Source organism: Gossypium hirsutum, chromosome D05 (assembly GCF_007990345.1).
Source record: "Gossypium hirsutum isolate 1008001.06 chromosome D05, Gossypium_hirsutum_v2.1, whole genome shotgun sequence".
NCBI classification, from domain to species: domain Eukaryota; kingdom Viridiplantae; phylum Streptophyta; class Magnoliopsida; order Malvales; family Malvaceae; genus Gossypium; species Gossypium hirsutum.
The window spans coordinates 17,956,879-17,982,712 of record NC_053441.1 but is presented as its reverse complement, the minus strand read 5'-3'; the positions used below and the strand labels follow the sequence as shown (position 1 = coordinate 17,982,712).

Sequence of the window (25,834 nt, the reverse complement as noted above, 5' to 3'; positions counted from 1 at the left end):
CTTATTTGATTCTTTTTAATAATAAAAGGATTAAATTGATCCATTTAATATTAGAGGGACTAATTTGATCTGATTCCAATAATAGAGGGACTTCCTAAATACATTCACCAAAAACAAATCTATTTTAATTGATCATATTATCATTTTTAAAGAATTAAATTTAGTTTAGTTTAGTTTTAATCTTAATATCTAATGTTGTTTTCTTTTGAATAAGAAAATAAGAACAAAGCTTGCCTTTGGGTATTGTTGGTATGGGTATTTTTTCCATCTCTCGTAACCAACATAAAAATCTTATCAAAGTTCTAAGCTTAAAAAAGGATGACAGATTGAGGATAGTACTTTGACAAGTCTTTAAGCAAAACATGGCGAGGGGTTTGACTGGAATATTATAGTAAATGGGATATAGAGTTTGGTGTTCCCACTCTGTATATATTAAGACAGGAAATTTTCGAAGCAATATCCGCAAGGCAGCTTTGAATGTTGTGATTGACCACGACAACATCTGAAGGAGACATTGCCCGTGAGCCCATACCCTCGCATATTGGGCTCGCTGCGGTAGCCTCAACCGGTAACTTTTCCTTTATGTTTCATATCCGAGTTACTATTAGTCATTACCCAACGGCATCGTTGATAGAGAGAAAATGCAAGAGTCCAATACTTCCAAGGATGTTCACGTTAGTTGTGAACCTGTAAATTGAAAGTAGATTCAAATCCCAGATTAGGTAATTCAACTTGGGTAGTGATACAGGGAGCCACACAAAAGAAATTACATGGTGAGTTTCCTAGGACTTTGGGTGGTATTAATTTAGAGAAAACATTAGACTACCCATTTGGCTGAAACAAGACGTGGTTGGCGTTGTTGACAAGCACGTCTTTTCGAGTTTGAATGTCCTATTATAATAATCACCGGAAGAAAGTTTTTGGTTATTAAGGGGAAATAGTTGGTTGCATATTTTGTCCAACTTATAATTTTAGTTGTACTTGTCATTATAAACTGAAATTTATAACGTGAAAACAATAGATAGAAATCACTATAAGAAAACGATGATTAGGATTCATACTCGAAATTTCTTGGCAAAAGTATTTTCATCACGACTTAGAATGACAAGGAGAGGAAGACATGATCACATTGGATTGGGTTTACTTAATGCTTTACGATTTATAATTTTATCCCATCACTCCTATTGTTTATTCTTTTTCGGGTATTTTATGGTAAAATTATATTTTGGTACTTGTATTTGGCTTTAAAGTTCAAATTAGTACTTATGGCTTTTTTTTTGTCTAATTAAGTGCTTGAACTTAACTTTAAGATTCAATTTAGTATCTAAAGTTTATTTTGATCCAATTAAGTATTTGAACTTAACTTCTCGATTCAAATTGATACATGAACTTGATTTTTTTATTCAAATTAATGCTTGCCGTAAATAAATTATTTTAATTATAAAACTTAATTAAGTAGTAAAAACTTGGAACCAAGTGCATATTTACCCATTATTTTACATACGGGAAGTGTTGTGTTATTGGCTCATTAGGAAGCCAAGTTAGGTATAATATTGTAAGAATTGAACTGTTTTGGTGTTCACCTTGATTTTACTCATTCCTTGCTTAAAAATGGTGGGAGTGAGGGTGTAGTAGATTGGACGCATGCGATGGCAGAGAGTTTGGTTCCTGTCCACGGCGCCTGTTCTGTGGTTGTAAAACCTTGGGTTGGAACTGGGTCGCCACTCGCAGTTGGATTGGAGCATGCTCTGTGACAGAGTGATGGAGTTGAAGTTTGGTTGGTGGAAATGGAAAGAGTCGGTGATTGTTTCTTCTTGGATTGGAATACTAAAATTAAACATATCAATTTGATTTAAGGATATACTAAAACAACTCAAAATAACCTTGAATGGGATAATGGGACCATCACCCGATTTCATTATATCCTTGAAATATGGAAAAGGCAAAGAAGGCAATAGTGCCGGTTCTTGGATTTCCTTTCGGCGGGTGAGGTCCAATTCCTTACCTTTCCTTTTTCTAGGTTTCCCAAAGTGGCAATAATAAAATATAGAAAAAAGTAAGATTTTAAGGATGATAATTTTGCGCGGTTAATTATGAAAGAGGTAAGAGTTCGGAAGCAGTCCACGTGAGACTATGGCACGTGGTTTGTCGGTAAAATCTGACGTTTTCCCATTCCATTTTTCAAAGTTAGCGCCCCACAAATATCGATAGCAGTAGGAGTAGGAACATAATCCTCTACGGCTTTCCCACGCGCGCTTTTTCTTTTTCCCTTTCTCCTACTGCTTCTAGTTCTGTCTAAAGTCTTATGATTTTCCAAACTTTTGTTTGTTGCAAGATTTTTATGGCCTAAAGTTGAAACATGATGATGAATTACCCATAAGAATCTTCAGAAGATGTAAGCATTGAACTAAGGGTTTAGTAGCCTTCATGCTTCTTTTACTCTTCCCCTATTCAAATAGCCAAAAGAGAAAGTAAAAAGTGGTCTAATGTAATCATGGAAAAGGCAGTTTTTGCAATAATACTAAGACCATTAGAATATATCATATGTAAACCCATTTAGCTCAAGTAATTGACACCCAATTTTTTTACTTAATATTCAAATGGAAAAAGGAAATATACAACGTGTTAATAGTTTACAATTAAAATGGCGAGAAACAGTAAATTAAAAAAAAGGGTTGGCTAGTAAGTCACTTACTGCAATATGTTGATGACAAGGGTCTGGATTTGTTAGTTAAACTGAAGAAAAGATTGACGACAAGAGAATTACGTCCATTAGTCTCAACAGTCTTTTGCTTAGAACTTCACGCCCAAGTGCAACGTTATTATCTTGGTCACGCGCCCCACATCGCGTGAAGCATTCCCCACCTACTCTATAACCGTAAAATCCGGGAACAAGAACATCGGACCCACCAAACCAATCACTTTTCAACTACACTGACTCACCCCTAAATACAGTCTCAATCTCTCTAAACCTGACTACTTTATCATCTAATGTTACTTACTCTCCGCCCATCAATCAAAATCATACCCGTCCACATCAAATCTGGTTTTAAAGATTGTAGACAATAGATTGAAAATGCATCGCCACCGTCAAATTTGGTTCTATTCTTTTGATCAACGGTGGTGATTCAAGATGTGCAAAATTTGATGCTACGAGCTCTTTTTTTTTAACTATTATATTTTTCTGTCCAGTTTCACGTACTGCAAAACCACTGGGAACAAATATAAAGGCGACCAAGAATGCTCCATTATTTCTTCTTTTCAGTTTCAGGTTCACAGTGAAACACAAGGTTTTCACTTTTTGCATTTTCAAGTGATGGATGAGCGGCCTGAGACAGAGTTGATATCCATTCCAGCAACGCCGCGAGTGTCAACACCGGAGATACAAACGCCGTCGGGGCAGAGGTCGCCGAGGCCAGCTGGGCAGAAGTCGTCGACAGCATGGACTCCAACGTCGTTTATATCTCCCAGGTTCTTGAGTCCGATAGGGACTCCAATGAAGAAGGTTTTGATCAATATGAAAGGTTACTTGGAAGAAGTGGGTCATCTCACTAAGCTTAACCCTCAAGATGCTTGGCTTCCCATCACTGAATCACGCAATGGGAACGCTCATTACGCCGCGTTTCATAACCTGAATGCTGGGGTTGGGTTCCAAGCTTTGGTCTTGCCTGTTGCTTTTGCTTTTCTAGGCTGGTATGAACATTTTCCCCCACTAAAAACACTACCCTTTTGGACTTAAGAGTTTTTTAGCACTAGCTTGCATGTTTAACGTTCATTTAGAAGTTGCATTTGCAAGTAATTTCTATTATTAATGTTAGAAGGAGAATATGGGAAAAGCAAAAAGACTCCATGGCACAAAACAATGGTGTTCCTATTTGACTTTTTTTCTCAAAAAATAACAAAATCTCTAGAATTATTGTTGATTACTAATGATTTTATGTATCCATTTGCTAGTTTGAAGTTGTATTATGTTCAGCTACTGTTTCATTTTCTTGCAAGTTTATTTCCATTTTTATAGCTTTTATCACCTAGGAATTAACCTACTCCTATCCACGATATCACATTAATGTCTTTTGTCTCTTTAAGGTGACCACTGTCTTTTTTTTTTTTTTTTTGGGTGGAAGTTACTCTGTTTCTGCCTGCCTAGACATGCAGTCATGGAATTGGACTAAAGTTGGTGTGGATGTGGTCCTTCCCATTTATCCTTATTACCCTCTTTTTTTACGCTAATATCAAAGGTTTGAATTTAATAAAAGAAAGAAATGATCTCCTTGCAACAAGTCTTTGTATTTAGATTTATCACTAGTTCTAGTTGAATTACTGTAGAGAATAAGATATTCCGGGTCCACGTATTCTTTTTGGTTCTTTTTATGGGATTAAGTTGGAGGGGGGGCTCCTTTATCATTGATTATTATTATGGTTTTTGCTTTTTCCCGGTCCAAGATTCCTGATATCCATTTCTCATGATTTTATACGGCATCATATCAGCTGATAAGCATGTTGCAGAATAAACTATGTTGGCCTTTATGTTTTGAATTTATGAACAGGTGCTTTTATTTTTTATGCTCCCCAGAGCATTGACTTGAACCTAATTGACAAGATTAACCAAACTTTGGTCGAATTCTGAAGAAACTCAAAAGCGGTTCGCATTACCCATGAATTGTCATATACATTTGGCTTGGTCTTCCAGTACTCTAAATGCAACAACTATAAAAGCAAATAGAAGAAAATTTGAATACTGTTAACTTGATGTGGTTGTTTGTGTAGGAGTTGGGGTATATTGTCGTTAACTATAGCCTACTGTTGGCAACTTTACACCTTATGGATTCTGGTTCAGTTGCATGAAGCTGTCCCAGGAAAGAGATACAATAGATATGTGGAGCTCGCACAAGCTGCTTTTGGTGAGAACAGAAGATCCCCTACACATTTAACCCTTGTCTGCTTGTTTAAACTCTCTATTAATAGCATGATAGAGGAAGAAGAAGAAGTTAACATACATGATCATCTTTTGTCATGAATGGCTGTAGCTAGTGTTGCAACTTGCAAGTTGAGTTTTCATGTCAAATGCTAAAGTTATGCAGCTGACTTTGAGCTTTACAAGTTACTTATTTTCTGTTGTTTTTGTAACATTTGGATACATAGGAAACTAAACGACTTGGAAGACCCTTTCAGCTCATGCATTCGTTTCAAGTCTCACAGATTACTTCAATACAACTAGAATTTTGTTATGTGACTTTTAGGAGAAAATTTCAAGTAAATCAACTTTATGCAACATGTAAACTTCAATTCATGTAATATTACTCCTTTTTTTTTTTTTTGCAGGAGAAAGATTAGGTGTTTGGCTTGCTCTCTTCCCTACAGTTTATTTATCAGCGGGAACTGCGACAGCTTTGATTCTCATAGGAGGGGAGACCATGAAACTGTTCTTCCAGATTGTCTGTGGCCCTCTCTGTTCATCAAATCCTCTGACGACGGTTGAGTGGTATCTGGTGTTCACGTCATTGTGCATTGTCCTGTCTCAGCTCCCCAATCTTAATTCAATTGCAGGGCTCTCTCTTGTAGGAGCCATCACAGCCATCACTTACTCCACTATGGTGTGGGTGCTCTCTGTTAGCCAACAAAGGCCACCCACAATCTCTTATGAACCTCTCTCAATGCCATCCTCTTCTGCAGCTCTCTTCTCAGTCATGAATGCACTTGGAATCGTAGCCTTTGCATTCAGAGGCCATAATTTAGTTTTAGAGATCCAGGTGTGCACACTGTTAAGCAAATATCTATGAGATTTCTTGGAAGCCGATGGTCATTCTTATTTTCTAAGGATGATAATTTTATGTGGCTTCTTTTCAGGCAACAATGCCATCAACATTCAAAAACCCAGCTCATGTGCCCATGTGGAGAGGAGCCAAGGTTGCTTATTTCTTCATTGCCATGTGCCTTTTCCCTGTTGCCATTGGAGGCTTTTGGGCTTACGGAAACCTTGTAAGTATCCTATTTTTTCTACATTGATGGATTATATCGTCTGCAATGTCAATCTATTGCTTATTACACTTGTTTGACTTTATTTAGATGCCTTCTGGAGGGATTCTGAATGCACTTTATGCATTTCACAGTCACAGCATTCCAAGGGGACTCCTTGCCCTCACTTTTCTTCTTGTGGTATTCAACTGTCTCAGCAGTTTCCAAATATATTCAATGCCGGCTTTCGACAGCTTTGAGGCTGGATATACTAGCCGTACGAATCGCCCTTGCTCGATCTGGGTTCGTTCTGGTTTTCGTGTTTTCTACGGATTTGTGTCCTTCTTCATAGGGGTGGCACTCCCATTCCTTTCAAGCCTTGCTGGACTGTTAGGAGGACTCACCCTTCCAGTTACATTTGCTTATCCTTGTTTCATGTGGGTTCTAATAAAAAGGCCTCCGAAATACAGCTTCAACTGGTATTTCAATTGGATCCTGGGTTGGTTGGGTGTTGCCTTCAGCCTGGCCTTCTCTATTGGTGGCATTTGGAGCATAGTGAACAATGGACTCAAGTTGAAGTTCTTCAAGCCCAATTAAGAAGAAAAGAAAAAGACACTTCCTTATATATATAAAATCTATATATGTACTTTTGTGATGCAAAGTTCAAATCGAATGATATATAGTTTCCTCCTGATTCCTTCTTCAACTCATTGTGTTGTCTTCACATCTCTTCATCCTGTCTTAGACAATGAAATAGACTGTCCATAATGTTACAACTACTTGGAGCCTTATTTTGTAAAATTATGCATACAACAAACTCCACAAACTTGTTGAATCTAGGATTTGAGTTGGACATTATTAAAACATTGCAACTATCTTAGCTAACAAATACCTTAATCTGAAATGAAATTTCATGAATTAAGTTTGATGATTAACCATGACATGTATTGAACCTACCCTACTTCCACTCCAAACTTAAAACCTCACTAGCTTTCACCAGTACAACCAATCAGTGATAGCATTGGATTGGTTTTCAGTCCCACCTCAAATGTCACTAGTTGAGCTCGATGGAACCATATTATTAGTACTTCAAAGGGTCCAAGTGACAATGAAAGCAGAGCGGTACCCCTCCCTCCGAATTCATAATTGAGTGCTATTATTACCACTCTTAACGTGCAATTCCTTCTCCCTAAATTACTCTCCATCGCTGCTGTATGCTTTTTTTTTTTTTTGTAAAATCTTGTCAGCTTAATTATAATAAACCAAGTGCTTAAACATTTGTCAAATGTCCATGGGTGATCAAATGAGCCACTGCAATTATCATGTTGACATCATGATGAAGCAAAATGGGGATTGTAATCAAAACACTGTATAACATCATGTATGGATAATGAATCCGTCAATTACGGGTGCGCATGCAGACATATAGTAACTAAAGTTTTCATTGTCCCTGTCCTTTTCTGCAGGGAACTCATCTAACATAATAAACAAAAAGCAAGACAGAAATCACCAATGAAGCTACTTGGTTTAAAACACTTGGAATTGTCCTCATCAGTCCTCACTAATGGACAACCTGGAACATTCTACACATGCTGTAAGGTTATAAAAAGTGGGTGCATTTCAGATTCTGATTTGGCAAAAGCTGCTGAACATTTGACTTAGCACATTTCAGCTTCCAGTGGTATTCTTGGTTTTTATTAAAGTAGGTTCGAGTGGCGATGGAATTGGATGGTTCTTGGAAAGACAGGTCTTAGCTCCTTGCACTTTTCTGTTCCTTTTTTTTTTAGTTTTTAATTGCTTCACCCCCGTTGTCTATATGGTACTAGAAAAGGGATGAATATGTCTCGTATATAAAAGTGGGTCTAACACCAATCCCCACATAGATGATGGAAAATGATGAATGGTGACAAAGTTCCATTTTTTTAAACATTTAAAGAATGCACTTTGGTGCACATTACCAGGCTGCTGCCTTAATAACCAACCTCCCACTATCCCACAGGAAATGATTTTAGGACATAATAATTGACCCCCCCCCCATCGTTATAATCATTGAATATCAATATCAATACTATATGTACTAATTTGTTTAGAACTACAAATAATAAACGTCTTATTTAAAATAGCATATATATCATAAGCTAGAAGGTTAAGCCTATGAATATAAACATAAGATAACTCAAAAAAAGAACTAATATGTAATCTAATCCGTCTTAAAAAGGGTAAAAAAAAAAAAAGAAGAAAAAACCTGGAAACATGGTCAATATTCTATTGTGTTGGAGTTATGTCGAATCGAATAGCAGTTAAACAACTGTGGTAGTCAGAGGCCATTCTATTTATTCTCACATGCAAAGCATATTTGGTTTCTTAAATGTTAAAAATCCAGTCAATTTACAACTTACGGCATGAATGATGAAGCTTCATCATATTATATTATGATGGGGTCGCGTATATGAGATGACTGGAATTGGAAGGGCCCAACTAGGCATGGGGGAATGGTTACGTTTTCAGGTTTGAATTCAATAGCTTCCGAAATGGGAAGAGTTTGCCCTACTGATTAGTGATAGATGGGCATGTAGGGACATGAAAGCAACAGCTTTCACTAAAGAGCAGATGTGAAGAAGATGCTTCTAAAACGGTCCCTTGGTTGGTGGAATGTCACGCAGGTAACAAGCAAATTTTCAAACCAGACAACGGGGTTAATTAATAATTTCTTCTTCTAGGTGTCATTCTAAATTCCATGCCACTCCAGGTCCACCTGCTACCTGTTTTCCTTGTCTGGAATTAGTAATTTGAAAGCTCAAATGTTATGCCCCTATGGTTAATGTTAACCGTCCGTATCTGGTTCAAAAAGTGGTCAAAATCAAATAATAAGAATTTGGTTGCTTTTGAGAGAGGTACAATTGGTAGTATAGCATGGGGAGATAATCAAAATGCTTGAAAATTTTGGCTAGATTAGAACCTATATCATGTTAGAGTGATGAAGTAGTGGGTGACTAGTGGTAGCTGAAACCTGCAGACATTCTTCGAGAACCGAAACTCAAATGCTCAGACTGTTCGCCTGCAAATCATTCAATGGAATATGGAAATCACACATTCCAAGGGAAAAAAACAAAGAAGCTAGTGTTGAGATTTTATGCAAAAAAATAAAATAAAATCTATTCCTACAATGAAGAAGATAGGAATCCACAACAAAACTCTGAATGAAAAACTGTGGTTTATGCATTCATTTCTTCAAAGATTTACAGAGTCGTCAAAAAACGAAACCCTAAGAACATAGGAATCAACTACCCACCACAACAAGGCCACACTTTGATCAACAGTCTATTATCTACTCTATTATAATCGTTCCTCTCTATAAAAGCCACAACACCACTAACCAGCAAACTTTTCAATCGGGATGGCACAAAAACAAACAGTTAAAATCGACACCTTTGTTTTTTTACTCGAAATGGCTAAATCCTTTTTCCTCACTTCAAACCTTTCCCTGGTGCAGAAATTGCAAGCCCTGGCCAACCAAAGCATTCCCCATCACTTAATCCTCCGCCACCCTCAACATCGCTTGTTGCTTGCCATGTGTTACACCCCGTATTATTTCCGCCAACGGCACCACCGGACCCATCACCACCACCTCGGCCACTAAAGCCACCAAGATAACCATTTCCAGGATAAGCCCAAACCCCATCAAACCCTGAACCAGCTCCAAATCCGTATCCACCAAGCGTCAAGTACCCTTCTCCCTGCGAGTTCAAGAACGAAGTGAAGCCTCCATTGACAGGAAGGTCCACGGTTTCATTCAAATTAACGTCGGCCAAACCCATCTCAGGTTTAATTCCGAGTCCAGGCATAGGGGGGGTAGGGTTAACAACCATAGGAGCGGACTCAGCTTCATGCGTCACGCTCGAGGAAGAAGAAACTGCAACAGAAGGAGAAGAGCCAGAAGAACAACGTGAGCGCTTGGAAGCCTTGCGGGTCCCACCACCGACCGGCACGTTACGGAGAGTTCCTCCTTGAGTCCAGTAACGGCGGCATGCCTTGCAGAAGTAGCGAGGCTGAGAGAGGTTGTAGTTGTTGTAGTAGCAGAACTTGGTGTTGGTGGAGTCGCACCTAGGGCATGGAAGTGGCTCCGTCAGCTTAGGTGGTGGGTGGGACGCCATAGTTCCTGGAACTGCAACCTGACGCCTATCGCCGGAATCAGCAGGCATTGTTTGAAGGGGTGTGGAGAGAAAAGAGATGAGTGAGAGAACGAAAGGGCAGAGAGAGATGTTTTTGGAAGTAAAGAAAGAGAATATGGGAGGAGTTTTGTTAATGTTGGATTGGATATAAAAGCTATAGCAGAGGAACTGAGAAACCTGAATATAATAATGGCTTTTTCGCTGCTATTTATATACCCTTCTACTTCTACTTTTGCTTTTTAATAAGTGCAACCATTTCCCAAGCAATTTTATTTCATAATTCCTCTGTTAAATTGAAACGCTGTCGGTCAAGCTTTTACTATCATCTTAAATAATTATTCTTTTCAGTTAAAATATTTTGAGTCATCTTCTTCCCCTATTCTACTTACTAACTCAATGTTTTTAAGTTATAATGTGTTGGATGAATATGTCACTTCATATTTTAGTCATTTCTTTTAAGGATCCATGTCATTTTTAGCCTTTTATTTTGATTTTTAATTTCAATTTTATTTTATTTTTAATTTTCAAATAATTACAGGTAGCTTTATTATATGTAAATTATGTTGTTTGAGGTTCTTCGTCTTATTTTATTTCTGGTTGTTTATGTATGTTATTTTTGAAATCGAGGGAACTAAGGCCCCGTTCTCTTCAAAGCAACGAAGAACGGCCTCCATTCCAGAATAATTTTCACCATCTAAAAAGTCTTTTTAGCAGATGAAGAAGTTAAAAATTTTAACTTTTCTTCAGCCAAAAGTGCTTTTGGCTAATAATTTCCATTTTTAACCTGTCTTCTCCCAAACGTTCTTTCCTCTAGTTCTTTGCCTGAGATATCAAGTTTTTTGCCTTTGTTTCTTTTCCTCTGGTTCTTTGTTCCTCTTCCGCCAGTGAGTTTCTTTTCTTCTTCTTCTCTTTAATTAGCAAGACAGCTTAAAACGCCGAAGCTTATTCTTTTTTGCCATTCATTTTTTCGCTCACTCGATCATTCACTCATTTTGTTTTTCTATTGCAGGTGATTAGTGATTTACATCACAAACCTGTTGCTCGCTTGTTCGAAATTTGACAAGTTTAAGGGAAGAAATAAGAAAGCTGCTCTATACTTCTCGTAAAAACTTCGTTATGGTAATCTTGCTGGTGTTTTTTTTTTTGGATGGATATAAATTGTTTTTGTATATCTGTGTATTGTCTCTTTTATCCTGTTGGTTTCGTGTGAAATTTGGTTTATGTTTTGATTGAAATTGGAGACGACTTTTGATTTTTTATTTGAATTAATGAAGTAATGATAAATCTTGCTGGTGTTATTATATGAAAAATAAAGTCAACATAAATCTTGGAGGACCTTTGAACATGTTTTGCCCAATTTAGGTGTGGTTTGCATGGTGTTTGAAGAAATTTCTAAGTTCTAATTATTTGGTGTTGGTGATTTCGCTATCTAATTTCCCAAGTGTTTTTGGAGTTTCATTTTCTTTTTGTAATGTTTTTTTCTTTACTTTCCATTTTGCATTCCACATGTTTGATAAAATAACAAAAGAAAAAGATCATTTCCTATACCACTGAAGTTTTTAAAACTTATTTTTCAACTCCATTTTTCTATTACAGAAATGGGCTTTCTATCAAAAAGAAAACTACCCATTTTTTTGTTTCTCTGGAGGTTAGCAAGTAACATAACTTTGATAGTTTATGTGATGAAAAATCCCGTTAGAGTATTTAGGATTATGCTAAAGGTCTTATGTTTTTCAAAAGTATATATAAACCGGGTCTTTTACCTGTTGGACAGGTTTTTGACCAATTCAACTTTTGCACAGTTCTTACATGACTTTTGCACGGTTTTGTTCGGGAACAGCATAACAAGGCTAGCATCCTTGTTAGTCTACGGATGAACTCCATAATACGAGTTGCAGGAAAGTGTATCTAGTTCAATCTTGTTGGTGTCTCCTCTTGGAATAATCCTTCTCTTGGACAGTATCCACAATGCTAGAACAGTAATAACCAAACTAGTACCAGAACAGATTCCAAGTACAAGCCCAATGATAAGTTTTGTGTTTAAGCTGTAACACCCCTTACCCGTATTCAACTCCGGAATAGGGTATGAGGCATTACTAGAACACTTACACATGTAAACGTATTAAACTGAGTTACAAATTTTCATTCAAATTTAAACTCTTCAAATTTTTAACATGCTTTTATAATTCTTTATAACATATCCTCAAAATATTATATTCATAACAAATAGAGCTTACGAGACCCGATACTTACTTATGTAATTCAAAGCTCCATTTCCATTTTATTCAATTCACAATATTTCGTGTTCACAATTCAAATTAATTTCTCACTCCAATATATATATTTCAATACCACACTCTCATACTATGAAACTTTATTTTCCCATATGAGCTTAAACCATGATCATCACATATCAAAGACAAATGTTCTTGACATTTCCATGACATAAACCGAATTAATCAATGCAACTCAATGATATAATCATCCATATATCATTATTATCATATATATATATCAAGACTAAATTTCTTATACATTTGGTCAATTGCTTTTCAAAACCGCAATAGTTCCTTCGGTACCAATACGTATTTACCATTCAATTTAACATTTACCGATTATAATCGGGCATATGACCATTATACACAATTATTTCCTACATTTTATTGTCCTCCTCCTCCTCTCCATTCCACATCCTTTATGTGTATATCACATTTAAACAACATTAACTATAATTTCTCTATTCACTAACATGTATATTCAAAGCTGTCTATTCGAGTCATAGTCACTAAATTATTTTTACCCGGAGCTACAGAACTCCAAATTAAGATCCGTAAATTTTATCCGAAACTAGATTCACATATATTCTTACCATATAATTTTCATAATTTTTGGTTTAGCCAAATAGTACAGTTTATTCTTTAAAGTTTCCCCTGTTTCACTGTTTGACAGTTCTCACCTCTCTTCACTAAAAATTAATTATCTCACTGTACAGAATTCGGATATAGTTTCCGTTTGTTTCTCATAAAAATAGATTCACTGATAATTCTAAACATATAAACTTTATCCCATAATTATTTTTGTACAATTTTTTACAATTTTCCAAAGTCAAAACAGGGGATTCCAAACTCATTCTGACTCTGTCTAATTAAACTTCAAATATCTCAAAATATATAACTCTTTTGCTTTTTCTATTTCTTTTATGTGAAAATAGACTCATTAAGCTTCAATTTCATATATTATTCAGCCTCTAATTAAATTTCCACCATTTTTGGTGATTTTTCAAAGTCACACAACTGTTGCTGTCTAAACTGTTTTGTTGCTAAATGTACTCTTTCATAATTTCACTTTTTCACTTTCAATCACAATTCAATTCAAAATTCACTTTTCCATTTCTAAGTCGATATTCAATTCAGTTCCACAACTATATTCATTATTCAATTACACTTAGTCAATTTCCCGTTGAACACTCGGAATATACATAGATACGTAGAGAATTAGCACATAAGTGCCACACTGATATGTAGCCGAAGCTACCACTGATACGTAGCCGAAGCTACCACTGATACGTAGCCGAAGCTACCACTGATATGTAGCCGAAGCTACCACTGATACGTAGCCGAAGCTACCACTGATACGTAGCCGAAGCTACGTAGCCGAAGCTACCACTGATATGTAGCCGAAGCTACCACTGATACGTAGCCGAAGCTACCACTGATCAATAACACTGGAAATGTCCACGGGCCTGCTCAAACAAGCTGTCAGGTGTCTGCAACACATGCTAGATCACCCAGCACCCGGGACTCACTGTAACACTGTAACACTGATCTCTAGTGACATGTCACTTGTATCCACTTCTATTCCTAAGTTCAACCGGGAATTTACACTTAACACTTTATTTTAAACACTTTATCACTTGAATAATTCATGAACAATTTTCCTTCCACATTCAATATTAATTCACATATCAAATATAATTCACAATTTATAAAAATATAACTATTATTTACACGTAACTTACTTTGATGCAATAATATAAAAATTTAGCAATTTAGTCTTTAATCTTTCCTTTTCTCCGGTCAAGGTCGATTCCACTTCTTTCTTGATCTATAATAACACATTTGACTTATTTAGTACTCACATTTATCAAAACAGTCCTTGACTCAAACTTTGGTAAAATTATAATTTTGCCCCTAAACTTTTACATATTTACACTTTTGCCCCAAAGCTCGTAAATTAAACTTCATCCCTTATTCTTATGTATTATGACATGTTGAACATTTTTCCCTTCTATAGAAACATCAAATTCCAACTCTAACACTTACTTATGAACATTTAGTATTTTTATCGATTATGTCGTTTTACTCGTTTTCACTCAAAATCGCTTAGCAAAAGTTGCTTAACATAATTCTAAGCTTCATATTCTATCATGAAACATCAAAATTCACACTTTTCATCTATGGGTAATTTTTCAGACATAAATTCTAGCTCGAATTAATGGTAGAGATAGCTTAAGCAAGTTATCGGGATGCGAAAAATACAAATAACAAGAAAAACGGGGCTAGAACGGACTTACCATGAAGCTTGGAAGATGAACAAACCCTATCCATGGTGTTCCCTTGCTACATACGGCCATGAAGAAAAGAATTGAAGAAGATGATAATTTATTTCATGTTATTTTGTCTTTATTCATTAATTAAGGCATTTTACCAAAATGCCCTTAAATAGCTTACTTACTAACCATGTCTATTTTTGTCCATAAATAACCAATGGTCTAATTACCATTTAAGGATCTCCAATTTAAAATTTCATAATAATTAGACACCTCTAACTTGTAGAACTCAACTTTTGCACTTTTTACAATTTAGTCCTTTTGACTAAATTGAGTGCCCAAACGTCGAAATTTTCGAACAAAATTTTTACAAAATAATTCCGTGAAATCGTAGACCATAAAAATATAAGAAAAATAAATTTTTTCCTTGTCAGATTTGTGGTCCCGAAACCACTGTTCCGACTAGGCCCAAAATCGGGCTGTTACATAAGCGTTTTGGCAGAGTGGGAGAATGAGCAGCTCCTGGTGCATTGGGGCAAATGTGCTGCACAATTGAACCACACAGGCCTGGGTTCCCTTCAAAACTGGAGCTGGTAAAAGTATCAAACTGACCTCCAGATGGTATTGGTCCCTGAAGATTGTTATATGCCACACTGAATGAAGACAAAAAGTACAGACCTCTTAATGATTCAGGAATTTAGCCAGAAAGCCGATTGCCAGACAGATCCAACTTTTCCAAGTTTGTGAGATTTGATAATTGTTTTGGAATACTGCCAGAAAAGTCATTCCGGCTGAGATCTAACACATGAAGAAATCGCAATTGGCGCCTCAGGGATGTTGCCACCGAGGTTGTTGTTTCTCAGATAAATAGCCGGTGGAAGGCTGGAGAGTTGGTTATACCGCTGCTGACTGGTGGCATTATTAGGCATAACAAACACTAGGAGCTCCAAGTAACTTCTATCTACTTGATTATTGGACTCTTGCGTTGCCAGTGCCCACAGGCTTGTCAGTTCCTTGGGGAACTCTCCTGATATTAAGTTAGCAAACAAGTCTATGTAAAAAATGTTTGGTAGGCTGCCTAACCAACTAGGAATTAAACCACTGATTCTATTTTGGGACAGGTCTAGCACCTCTAGATTCTTCAGCTTAGCTAGCCATTTGGGGACTTGACCTGTGAAGTTGCAACCTCCTAGGGCCAAAATCTGAAGATTTTGAAAGCCTTCTCCTATTATATTTTCATCATTGGGTATTGCTTCATTCATGAAGTTCTTGGTGAGGATGAGAGTAGTAAGGTTCTTGACTTCCTTCAAAATCCTTATTGCCCCAGTAATATTGGTTAGTTTATTAGTAGAAATTGAAAGGAATGATAAAGATCGCAGAACAAGTATGGCCAATGATATATGTCCCTCTAGCTGGTTACTAGCCAATCTTACAGCAGTTAATGACTTGCAAGAATAAAGACTTAAAGGCAAGGTACCTGTAAAGTTATTGTTGCCGAGATCAAGAGTGTTAAGGCATTGCAGGGTGGAGAAATTGAAGGCTGAGAGGTCTCCTTCTAGATGGTTAACTCGCAAGTTCAATGTGACAAGATTGGTGCAACTCATGAGAGATGGTGGCAGATAACCAGTGAAGTTGTTGATGTGAAGCAGCAGCTATTCCAACTTGGAAAGTTGGCCTATGTCTTTCAGGATGGGGCCTTCAAATTCATTGGAAAAAAGCTCAAGGATGGTGAGCTTGTCGAGTTGGACAATGGTTGTTAAAGAAGGCATAAGAAGGGACAGGTCAAATATTCTGCAACTCATATAGTTTTGTCTCTGTTTTTTAAGATTTTCATGCTAAATAACCAGAAAGCATATGTTTTTTAACTATTATTGTTATTATTCAGTATGGATGTAATACCCCCTACCCATATTCGTCGCCGAAATTGGGTATGAGGCATTACCCGAATAAATTATTCGCAAAATCCAAAAGTTTTTTTTTGAACTCAATATAACCCCTTTATAAGTATCTAATCTTCCCTGCAATTTTAAATTGAGACCAATCCAACACAACCAATCCATTTCAACATATTTTCAAGATAGATTTAATGTATTCATAAGATAACCTCATCACATACCAAAACCAAAATTTGTTAGCCATACCAATGGCTAACCATACATTCATTTCACATTAGCATTTACTTTGCTAGCTTATACATACCATTGATTTTCAAAATAAAGTTTCTTTATATACCGAGATCTTGAGGTTGATAGTATGATGCGTCTCCGACCAAATTCGACCTCTGAGCTCTTAACACTACAAAACAGGGGAAAAAGAAATAGGGTAAGCACTTTGTGCTTAGTAAGCTCATGTAACAAGAATTATACTTACCTAATATTTTCAATACAATGCAATAAACATTTGTACATCCATTCAATGCATTATTCCCTTAACATGCACAAACTCAACATTCAAGTTAGTTCAATAATTTCCACGTATCAATAATATATATATACCATGATTGATGAGCTCATCAATTCCATGATTTCCATTCCCTTGTTATTTTTCTATATTTATCCCGTTGAACTACTTCGAATTTCGATGGATTTTCAGGGGTACACCTAAGTGTACAAATCCTGGTTCGTCAATTCATATTCATGTGCGCACATTTCCATTTCAGAGGGCACACTCCCGTGAACCTCATCCTTACAGTGGGATTACCAGTCCAGGCTAAATCTCCTATAATATAAACTCATAGAGTATTGTCGGGATTACCAGTCCCGGCTAAATCCCCTACAATGACAATTACTCTAATAAGTTTGGATCTGAATTACCAGTCCAGGCTAAATTCAGACCCTAATTCGGATTACCCGTCTGGGCTAAATTCATTTTCCACATATTCTTCGGGAGGGCTATATCAGGATAGGATCACCCGTCCCGGATTGATCCTCTTTACCGTCAATTCCTTTTCAAATATCCATCAAATTTTCCTTCCATTCAACCGGGATTTCTTCCCCTTTTCATCAAATATATTAATGTTTTATGAATTTTCATATAATGAACATTCAAATCATATTCACACCAATAACAAACATTTCAAGCATTTAAGAATATAATTCAAGTTACACGAACTTACCTCGATACTTGTTCGTAAACAAAAATCTACTAATCCCGACCTTTTTGTTTTCCTCGATCTAGCTTCGTATTTGAATTTTCTGGATCTAAATAAATAAATTTAATCATTAATCTAATACATTTCATGTTTATATGTAACATTCTCTATAATTCCATTATTATTTAGAGTGCATTCAAAGCTATCTCATTGAGTCATAGTCACTAAATTATTTATACCTTGAGCTACAAAACTCCAAATTAAGATCTGATAATTTTCCCCGAAACTAGACTCACATATATTCTTACCATAAAAATTTTAGAATTTTTGGTTTAGCCAATAAGTACAGTTTATTCTTTAAAGTTTCCACTGTTTCACTATTCGACAGTTCCGACCCCTCTTCACTAAAAATTAATTATCTTATTGTACAAAATTTAGATGATATTCTCGATTGTTTTTTTTTTGAAAATAGACTCATTAAGGATTTTAAACATATAAATTTAAGCCCCTAATTATTTTTCTCCAATTTTTGATGATTTTCCAAGGTGGGAACCTGAATTCATTCTGACCTTGTCTCACAAAATCTATTATATCTCATTATTTACAATTCCATTGCTTACATCGTTTCTTTTATAAGAAACTAGACTCAATAAGATTTAATTTCATATTTTATTCATTCTCTATTTCGATATCTAAAATTTTTGGTGATTTTTCAAAGTTAGACTACTGCTGGTGTCCAAAACTGTTTTAGTGCATGATGTTAATTACCATTTTTCCCTAAGCTTTCAATAAATGATAATTTCATCCTTGCTCAATTAACCTCTCAATTGAGCTGGTTTTTCTCAATTAACACTTTATCCCATCACTTTAAGCTACTTTATAACCTTTGGAAATCAGAATTTTAGCACTAGACTTTAATTCCAAACATTTTCACAATTAGGTCCTACAAATCAATTTCTATTGAAATTACCTAATAAAATCATCTCATAAACAAATTAAAGCTTCAATTTCATGTTATTTCATCATAAAATTCTAGCACAAATTCATAGAAACTTTCAATTTCATTCATAAAATAAAGAACTAATGAATTTAGTAATAGGACCTAGTTGTAAAAGTCTTAGAAACGCAAAAATTACAAGAAAAAGGCAAGGATTAACTCACTTGGTACAAAAATTATGAAAAACCAGCTTGAATAAACCCTTAGGATGTTTTTGGCTGATGAGAATGCAGAAAAATAAAGAGAATTCTAGATATTCCAATTTGGTCCCATTTTTATGTTAGTAAAATTTGTTATTTTCCCATTTTACCCTTATTTCACCAATTTTCCTGATTTTTCTCAGCTTATGCCGCCAAAAATATATTCTTTTAGGCTTACTTGCAATTTATGTCCGTCCTCATTTAACAATTGAGCTATTTAATCCTTCTAGTAACTTTTACACCTTTTTCAGTTTAGTCATTTTCACTTAATTGACTACCCAAACATTAAAATTTTCTAACGAAATTTTAATACCATATTACTAACACTTCATAAATATTTATAAAAATATTTTCGACTGGGTTTTACGAGATCGAGGTCTCGATACCTTGTTTTTACCCAATTTCTTCAATAATTTCTTTTTCTAACTAACCACTAAATCGGTAAAATTCTTTTATCTATATTTTCATACGATTTTCCTATCATATCAATATTCATGCAAAAATATTAAAATAAATTTATCTTTAAATCGGATTTGTGGCTACGTAACCACTGTTCCGATAATCTTGAATTTAGGCCATTACAATGGATATGAACAAGCTGTAAGCTTGTATTGGTACACAAGTAAAGCTTAAATTACATAGTGATTAGTATCGTATGTGAGGTCCATTCAAGGAAGTGTGTAAGCTGCAAAGTGCGAACAAGTAGTCATAATTAATAACAAGTTTCAGAAACTAAAAGATTAGATGAATAATGTAGCAATGAAATCATAACTGACCTCCACACTTGTATCTGATCGGACGGTTGGCTATGTTGCATCGTTTAGGGATTGTTATGGTGATTTCTGGCTTGATTTCGGACGATTTAAGCAGTGTTGGAGAGCATAACAACACTAAGGCAGCTTGGAATTAACAAGAGATACTATAGCGTCTAATTTAATGAATTCACTTTAAATTGTAAATGCTATTGTAAAATTTTTAGTATTTATATTTGGTATATAAATATTATCCCTTTTTAAAACTTTTATCCAAATATATGTAATATTTTAATTTTTTAGGTTTATGTTTTCTATGTTATGTTAATATCTAATATGAGTTATATATTCAAATACATTTTAAAGTAAAATAATATAAATGTGTTAAAAGCATTAATTAAAAATAATTTTTAAAATAATACAATTGTGTCAATATCTAATTACAAATATTTAATTATTATATTTAAATATTTAAATATAGTTTATATGTTCTAATTAAATTTAATAAATAATTAATAATAATTACTTAGAAATATTTAAAATTAATATTATATATTAAAATATTAACAATAAGTTATAATAAATTATTTTTTATATTTTTGCTAAAATAGCATAATATTAACTAATTTAAACATTATTTAAATACATATTTGTTACTTTATAATATCTTGTCTAAAATTGACATTTTATTTTTCAAAAGCACTTTTTGACAGCAATACCAATCACTCAAAATTTTTCAAAAGTACTTTTTCACAGCACTTTTCAAAAAGAATGAAGAAGTGTAGATATATTGAGAAAGCTTGATAATCAGGGTTTTAGTTTATTCGTTTGCTTTTATTTTATTTTTGTTTTGCTTTTATCTTAATTTTTAGTAATATCTATGCTTTCCAAAAGAAAATTAAATATTAAAGTAGACTTAATTAAATGTAAAAGTAAAAATGGACAAAAAGAAATGCAAATATAAAAATGGGTCTAAGTTAACAAATTAAAATTGTAAACAATTTTACCTTTTTTAACATTAAAAAATAATATGAAAAAAATAAAAAAAAAAACGAAATGTAGTGGGGGCATTATAATGGGATTATTTAATGTAGAATGTAGGAGGAGAGGTACAGTTAAAATGCTAAAAGTGGATGGACGATATAATTATGTCGGGCAGCGTGAGAAACAATAATTGGGATTGCCTGTTGGCCGGCTACTCTGAACTCTGCCCCTGTTAGCCGGATTTCTCGGTTCCCGAGATCTCTGCTCCTTTGATTTTGCTACTCTCCAATTTCTTTATTCGAATATGTTGGAGGTCTCCGTTTTCACCCTTTTGTATTTCTATATTTACATACTACAGTATCTTTCTTTAATCCTAATAGTGTTTCTGTATTTCGTATGGTTTTGGCTTCTCTTTGCTGTGGGGACGCTGCTTCACCCTCTTTCCTTCGGGTGGGCGCATATCAAGAGACTGGGTTTGCCTGCCATGGACACCGCAGACAGAGTTCGAGAAGGTTATGACCGTTCAATAGGAGACGTGGCAGATAGAATGGTGGTTACTGTTAATAGCCAAGCAGGCGTGCGGCTCCAATGTCTTGCACCAGTCTACCAAACCACGAACTGTGACTCACATCTCTTGTCTCTTATCAGTTTCGAGGTGCGTATACTTCAAATTCCTTGGGCACGGCTTTTAGATTAGGGGACCTGTTTTAGACTGCCCGTGCCACAGTGTATGACCCTCACAAGAACCAAGGTACATTAACATTGACTTTTGCTGGTTGTGCATTAATTCATAAGTTGCATGAATATTGTAAGAAACGAATATTCGAGGTGAAGGTTAAGAGTGTGTTACACTTCACTTCTATTTGGGCCCCCAACGCTAATCCTCCACAAAGTAAACCACTGCAAGGATACTCCACTCATAGAATTTAGTCTCGGTCTCAAATATTGACAAGTAATTACTTAGTGGCCCAAAGGCATACATTAGTCCTTACAATAAGCTGATGCTTCATCGAAGCTTTATTTATTTATTTATTTTTTAATTAATAAAGCTGAAGGTATTCCCTCTTATTCTCTAGGTTTTAGGATTGCAAACAGTGGATGCAGCTTCTGAGATGTCAACCCTACTGTATCCACTTTCTCTTCTTCTCCATCATTCAATCTCCACTCAAATTCCTGCACCAACCTACCAATCGTTACACAAATCAGAAATATCGCCTGAAGAGAGCCTGCACATGCCCTTTTTCCAGCTCCAAAAGCCATCGTCTTGTACATATCCAAAGGGTCGTATTTCTCATCCATAAACCTCTCTGGATTCCACTCTTCTGGGTTGTCCCAATGATTCTTGTCCATGTTACGGCCATAGATATTAACAGCAATCTGCTCAAAACATAGTGTCACTTTAATATGCTTCCTTTACAGTGACCATTTTAGGTAAAAGAAAAACCAACCTCACTTCCTGCTGGTATATAATACCCTCCTATTTGGGTATTTTCATGAACACGTCTTAAAGGAACCAATGGAGTCGGACTGTGCTTCCTAAGGGTTTCATGGAAAACAGCATCCAAGTATCGGAGTTGGGATAAATTTTCTTCCTTAACCTTGTTACAACCACAAACCTTTCTCATTTCATCATACAGACGATCCTGTTAAATTTGAAACAAGAAATTCAGAATATTGTCTAAAAACAACAAAAGGAATTTAGTAATTAAAACAACCTGTCGGGTTGGATCTTTAGCAAGCTGATACATGGCCCACTCTGTTGTGACCAAAGTAGTATCTGCTGATTCAGCGATTGTCTCCCAAACCAACATTGTTATTTGCTCCTTTGTAAGTGTCTTTGCTTCAGATAACAAGTAACTTAGATAACAATTCACTTCCTGCATTGATCCAGCCAACTTATTAGAAATGATAAATATCAAAAGAAAAGAAAAATTCCAACACTAAGCTAAGAAGAAAAAAGAGTACCTCCCCCGAATCGATTCGTTTAATCTGTTCCTCGATAAGGGCATTCATGACTGCCATCATCTTGAAAAGCTTTTGTTGGATACTCATTTCAAATGCTTTGTTAGGAATCCATTTCAAGTAGGGGAAGAAATCTCGCCAATCTACCTCAATAATACCCGCCATCATGTCAATGACTTAAGATTTTCTACATCTCTTTTCTTGATAAAGCTGTACCAAGCCCCTCCACATAAATTGATTGCACATCTTCTCCCAAAGCCTGCAAATTCAAACAAATTTTGTCATCTATGAATTCCTTACTCCCCGTATCTTCCATTAGCACAAACTCACCTGCTTTTTTGCCAATCCATTAATTTCGGACTCGAATATTTCCCTGAAGTTAACAGGTCGGAGAGGATCTTCCTTGAGCAAAACATGAAATTGGCTTGATATGTTTTCAATCATGGTTTCTCTATGGTGTCGATGTCGTCTCTAAGAATACAACGAACAGTACGTGATGAACAAGGTAAAACCAAAGGGAGTTGGTCAAAAGTTTGAAAAGAGAATGGCAAAGAAAACACAAACATAGAATATCATATAGTTCATAGACCCCTTGATAGCCAACCTGAGCATTTGAACCCAAAATATTTCTCAGTAAAAATCGCTTGGCCATTTTGTGAAACTCGTTGTAGTCACTCGTTGCAACCACGCTTTTATCAATGGTTAGAGTCTTCAAGGCGTTCGATAGATTCTTTGTTGAAATGGACGAAAACCTGGTTACCATGGCCTGCACAGTAAAAAAAACGAATTTGACAAAAACCAAGATAATATCTTTAACTTAAATTTATTTTATATATTATCAATAATTACCAATGCCTAATTAATTTTTTTGCTTGACCTAATTAAACTAAAATTAAATATTATGGAAGCATTACCTTTTGTCAACCAAAATTTATCTTATATAAACTTAATAACAATCTATTGCCTAATTAAAACTTAAATTAAATATTATTGAAGCATATCTCTTTTCCATAACTATATATTTTTATATTGACTTAATAATAATTAATACCTAATTAAAACTTAAATCTGAAATTTATCTTACAATAACTATATTATCTTATATAGTCTTAATAATATTTAATGTCCAATTAAAACTTAAATTTTAAGTTGTATGAGAGTTGATAGTGACACATTGGAGTTGAAAAAATCAATGGAGTTAAGAAGAATTTAAACAAATATTATTTTATATTATTAAAATATTCATAATTTATGTTATAAAATATTTGTTACTAAATATTTATAAATTATATTTATTATTAAAATATTAATCTAAATTATTTTCAATAAAACATTAAGGATATTATTTAAAATTTAAAATTATTTTGCTAATTTTATTATTAAAATAAAATTTTAATATTTAATATTTGTTCAAAATAATAAATTATATAAAATATATTAATAATCCATTATATATGATTAATGATAAATTTTAAAATTTTTTATTAATGAAATAATATTTTGCATATTTATATTAATTTTTATATAAAAATCATGTTATTCATAACATAGTTCTTTTTTTTAAAAAATATATTATGCCTTATAAAAGAGAAAGACAATTTTTAGAAGAATAATTTTATTTTCTTTTAAGCGAAATATAAGAAAATGCACAAAATATTTTTATAAATCATTTGTCACAAAACACTACACCAAAACGGGCTTTTAGCGGCGCTTTTTTAGGCCTTTAGCGGCGCTTTTTAGCGCCGCAGATACTTTTAGCGGCGCTTTGAAAAGCGTCGCAACAGAAGCCGCTAATGAATGCGCGGCTAACTTTAGCGGCGTTTTTAGAAATAAAAGCCGCTAAAGGTGTTGGTCTATAGCGGTGTTTCTAGCACAAACGCCGCTGAAGACTAAGACTAAAGCGCCGCTAAAGACCCAGATCTTTAGCGGCGTTTTTGGGAGAAGCGCCGCTAAAGATCAGGGTCTTTAGAGGCGTTTTTCTCTCAAACGCCATGAAAGAACCTAATCTTTAGCGGCGCTTTCCCCTCAAACGCCGCAATAGACCCTGATCTATAGCGGCGCTTTCCCCACAAATGCCGCTAAAGACCTTGATCTTTAGTGGCGCTTTTTCCACAAACACTGCTAAAGACCCTTATCTTTAGCGGCGCTTTGACCAAAAACGCCACTAAAGGCCAACACCTTTAGTGGCATTTTTTTAAAAAAACGCCACTAAATTTGGCAGATTTGTAAAATAAAATTTTTTATATTTTCTGTCCTCCTGTAAAAACAAATCAGAAGAAATCATATCTAAACCAGCCAAATGTAATAAATCTATATATTAAACAAATAATATAATAAATATCAATAAATAAAATAAAATTCGTATTATTCTTACAAAAATATTAAAAGTTAAAATGATAATTAAAAGTCAAAATCGAAGTATATTTACACGATAGTCTAAGACGGCGGCTGTTGCGGCTGCTGAAACATCTTCATCATACTTTGAAGCTGCTGCTGGAGTTCATCGAACTTTTGACGCTGCTCTGCTTCCCTCGCTGTAGCCTTTGCTTCCCTCGCTGTAGCCTGTACTTCTCTCGCTGCCGCCTTTGCTTCTCTTGCTGTCTCTTCTGCTTTAAGCTGCTGCTGAAGTTCTTCATACTTTCGTTGAACCTCAGCTTCTCTCGCTGCTGCATCTGCTTTCAGTTGTAGCTGGAGTTCTTCATATCTTTTTTGAACTTTAGCTTCTCTCGATGTTGCCTCCGCTTTAAGTTGTGTAATTTGCTCAATTGTTGTCGCTTGCATCTGAGCCATCTGGTCTCTTAACCTCTGAACTTCAGCTTCGGCTCGACTCCCCAAAGGCATATATTGTTGCGAGCTAGATCTAAAATATTGGGATGGGTTAACAAAAGATCCTTGAATCGAACCCGACCATACCTTTCAGGACCCAAAACTTTAGTGATAATCCGGTTATCAATGTCGTCAATATGAACAGAACTATCACTGGAAGCAATCGCTTCGTACTCCGCCTTTTTATCCTTTAATTTTTCCTAAAAAATAAATCAAATAGTTAGGAACGCAATATATATTAAAAAACCCAATGCAACATAACTTAACAATATTTGCATTACAATAAATGAAATAAATCATTAGAAAATAAACACTATAAATAATTAAAACAAGTGAAATTGTAATA

General features: G+C 35.0%; 3 protein-coding genes and 1 pseudogene across 3 annotated transcripts; 1 reads left to right on the top strand and 3 right to left on the bottom strand.

Moving 5' to 3' along the window:
* Positions 1–2,979: 2,979 nt before the first annotated feature.
* LOC107887021 (lysine histidine transporter-like 8) lies at positions 2,980–6,661 on the top strand. Its single transcript, XM_016811154.2, has 5 exons — positions 2,980–3,693; positions 4,768–4,901; positions 5,323–5,750; positions 5,848–5,979; positions 6,067–6,661. The coding sequence occupies exons 1-5, from the start codon at positions 3,317–3,319 to the stop codon at positions 6,550–6,552; spliced, it is 1,557 nt and encodes a 518-aa protein (XP_016666643.2). The 5' UTR covers positions 2,980–3,316; the 3' UTR covers positions 6,553–6,661.
* Positions 6,662–9,152: 2,491 nt separating this feature from the next.
* LOC121217794 (dof zinc finger protein DOF1.6) lies at positions 9,153–10,454 on the bottom strand. Its single transcript, XM_041094117.1, has one exon. It carries the CDS (start codon positions 10,155–10,157, stop codon positions 9,423–9,425), a length of 735 nt encoding a protein of 244 aa, XP_040950051.1. The 5' UTR covers positions 10,158–10,454; the 3' UTR covers positions 9,153–9,422.
* Positions 10,455–11,994: 1,540 nt separating this feature from the next.
* On the bottom strand, positions 11,995–16,615 carry LOC121217103 (tyrosine-sulfated glycopeptide receptor 1-like; annotated as a pseudogene).
* A 5,150-nt stretch (positions 16,616–21,765) lies between these two features.
* On the bottom strand, positions 21,766–22,827 carry LOC121217102 (ent-kaurene oxidase, chloroplastic). The gene is made up of 4 exons (XM_041092666.1): positions 22,666–22,827; positions 22,416–22,577; positions 22,149–22,343; positions 21,766–22,077 (listed from the first exon to the last, which is right to left on the bottom strand). The coding sequence occupies exons 1-4, from the start codon at positions 22,825–22,827 to the stop codon at positions 21,766–21,768; spliced, it is 831 nt and encodes a 276-aa protein (XP_040948600.1).
* Positions 22,828–25,834: the final 3,007 nt, after the last annotated feature.

What these genes read in the sequence shown, in the direction of transcription:
- LOC121217102 (XM_041092666.1), bottom strand. Translation starts at nt 22,827, where the DNA reads ATGGCGGGTATTATTGAGGTAGATTGGCGAGATTTCTTCCCCTACTTG. An exon ending in AACGAATCGATTCGGGGGAG is followed by an intron (nt 22,578 to 22,665) that starts GTACTCTTTTTT and finishes GGATCAATGCAG; the next exon opens with GAAGTGAATTGTTATCTAAG. An exon ending in ATATACCAGCAGGAAGTGAG is followed by an intron (nt 22,078 to 22,148) that starts GTTGGTTTTTCT and finishes TGTTTTGAGCAG; the next exon opens with ATTGCTGTTAATATCTATGG.
- LOC121217794 (XM_041094117.1), bottom strand. Translation starts at nt 10,157, where the DNA reads ATGCCTGCTGATTCCGGCGATAGGCGTCAGGTTGCAGTTCCAGGAACT.
- LOC107887021 (XM_016811154.2), top strand. Translation starts at nt 3,317, where the DNA reads ATGGATGAGCGGCCTGAGACAGAGTTGATATCCATTCCAGCAACGCCG. An exon ending in GCTCGCACAAGCTGCTTTTG is followed by an intron (nt 4,902 to 5,322) that starts GTGAGAACAGAA and finishes TTTTTTTTGCAG; the next exon opens with GAGAAAGATTAGGTGTTTGG. An exon ending in TTTGGGCTTACGGAAACCTT is followed by an intron (nt 5,980 to 6,066) that starts GTAAGTATCCTA and finishes GACTTTATTTAG; the next exon opens with ATGCCTTCTGGAGGGATTCT.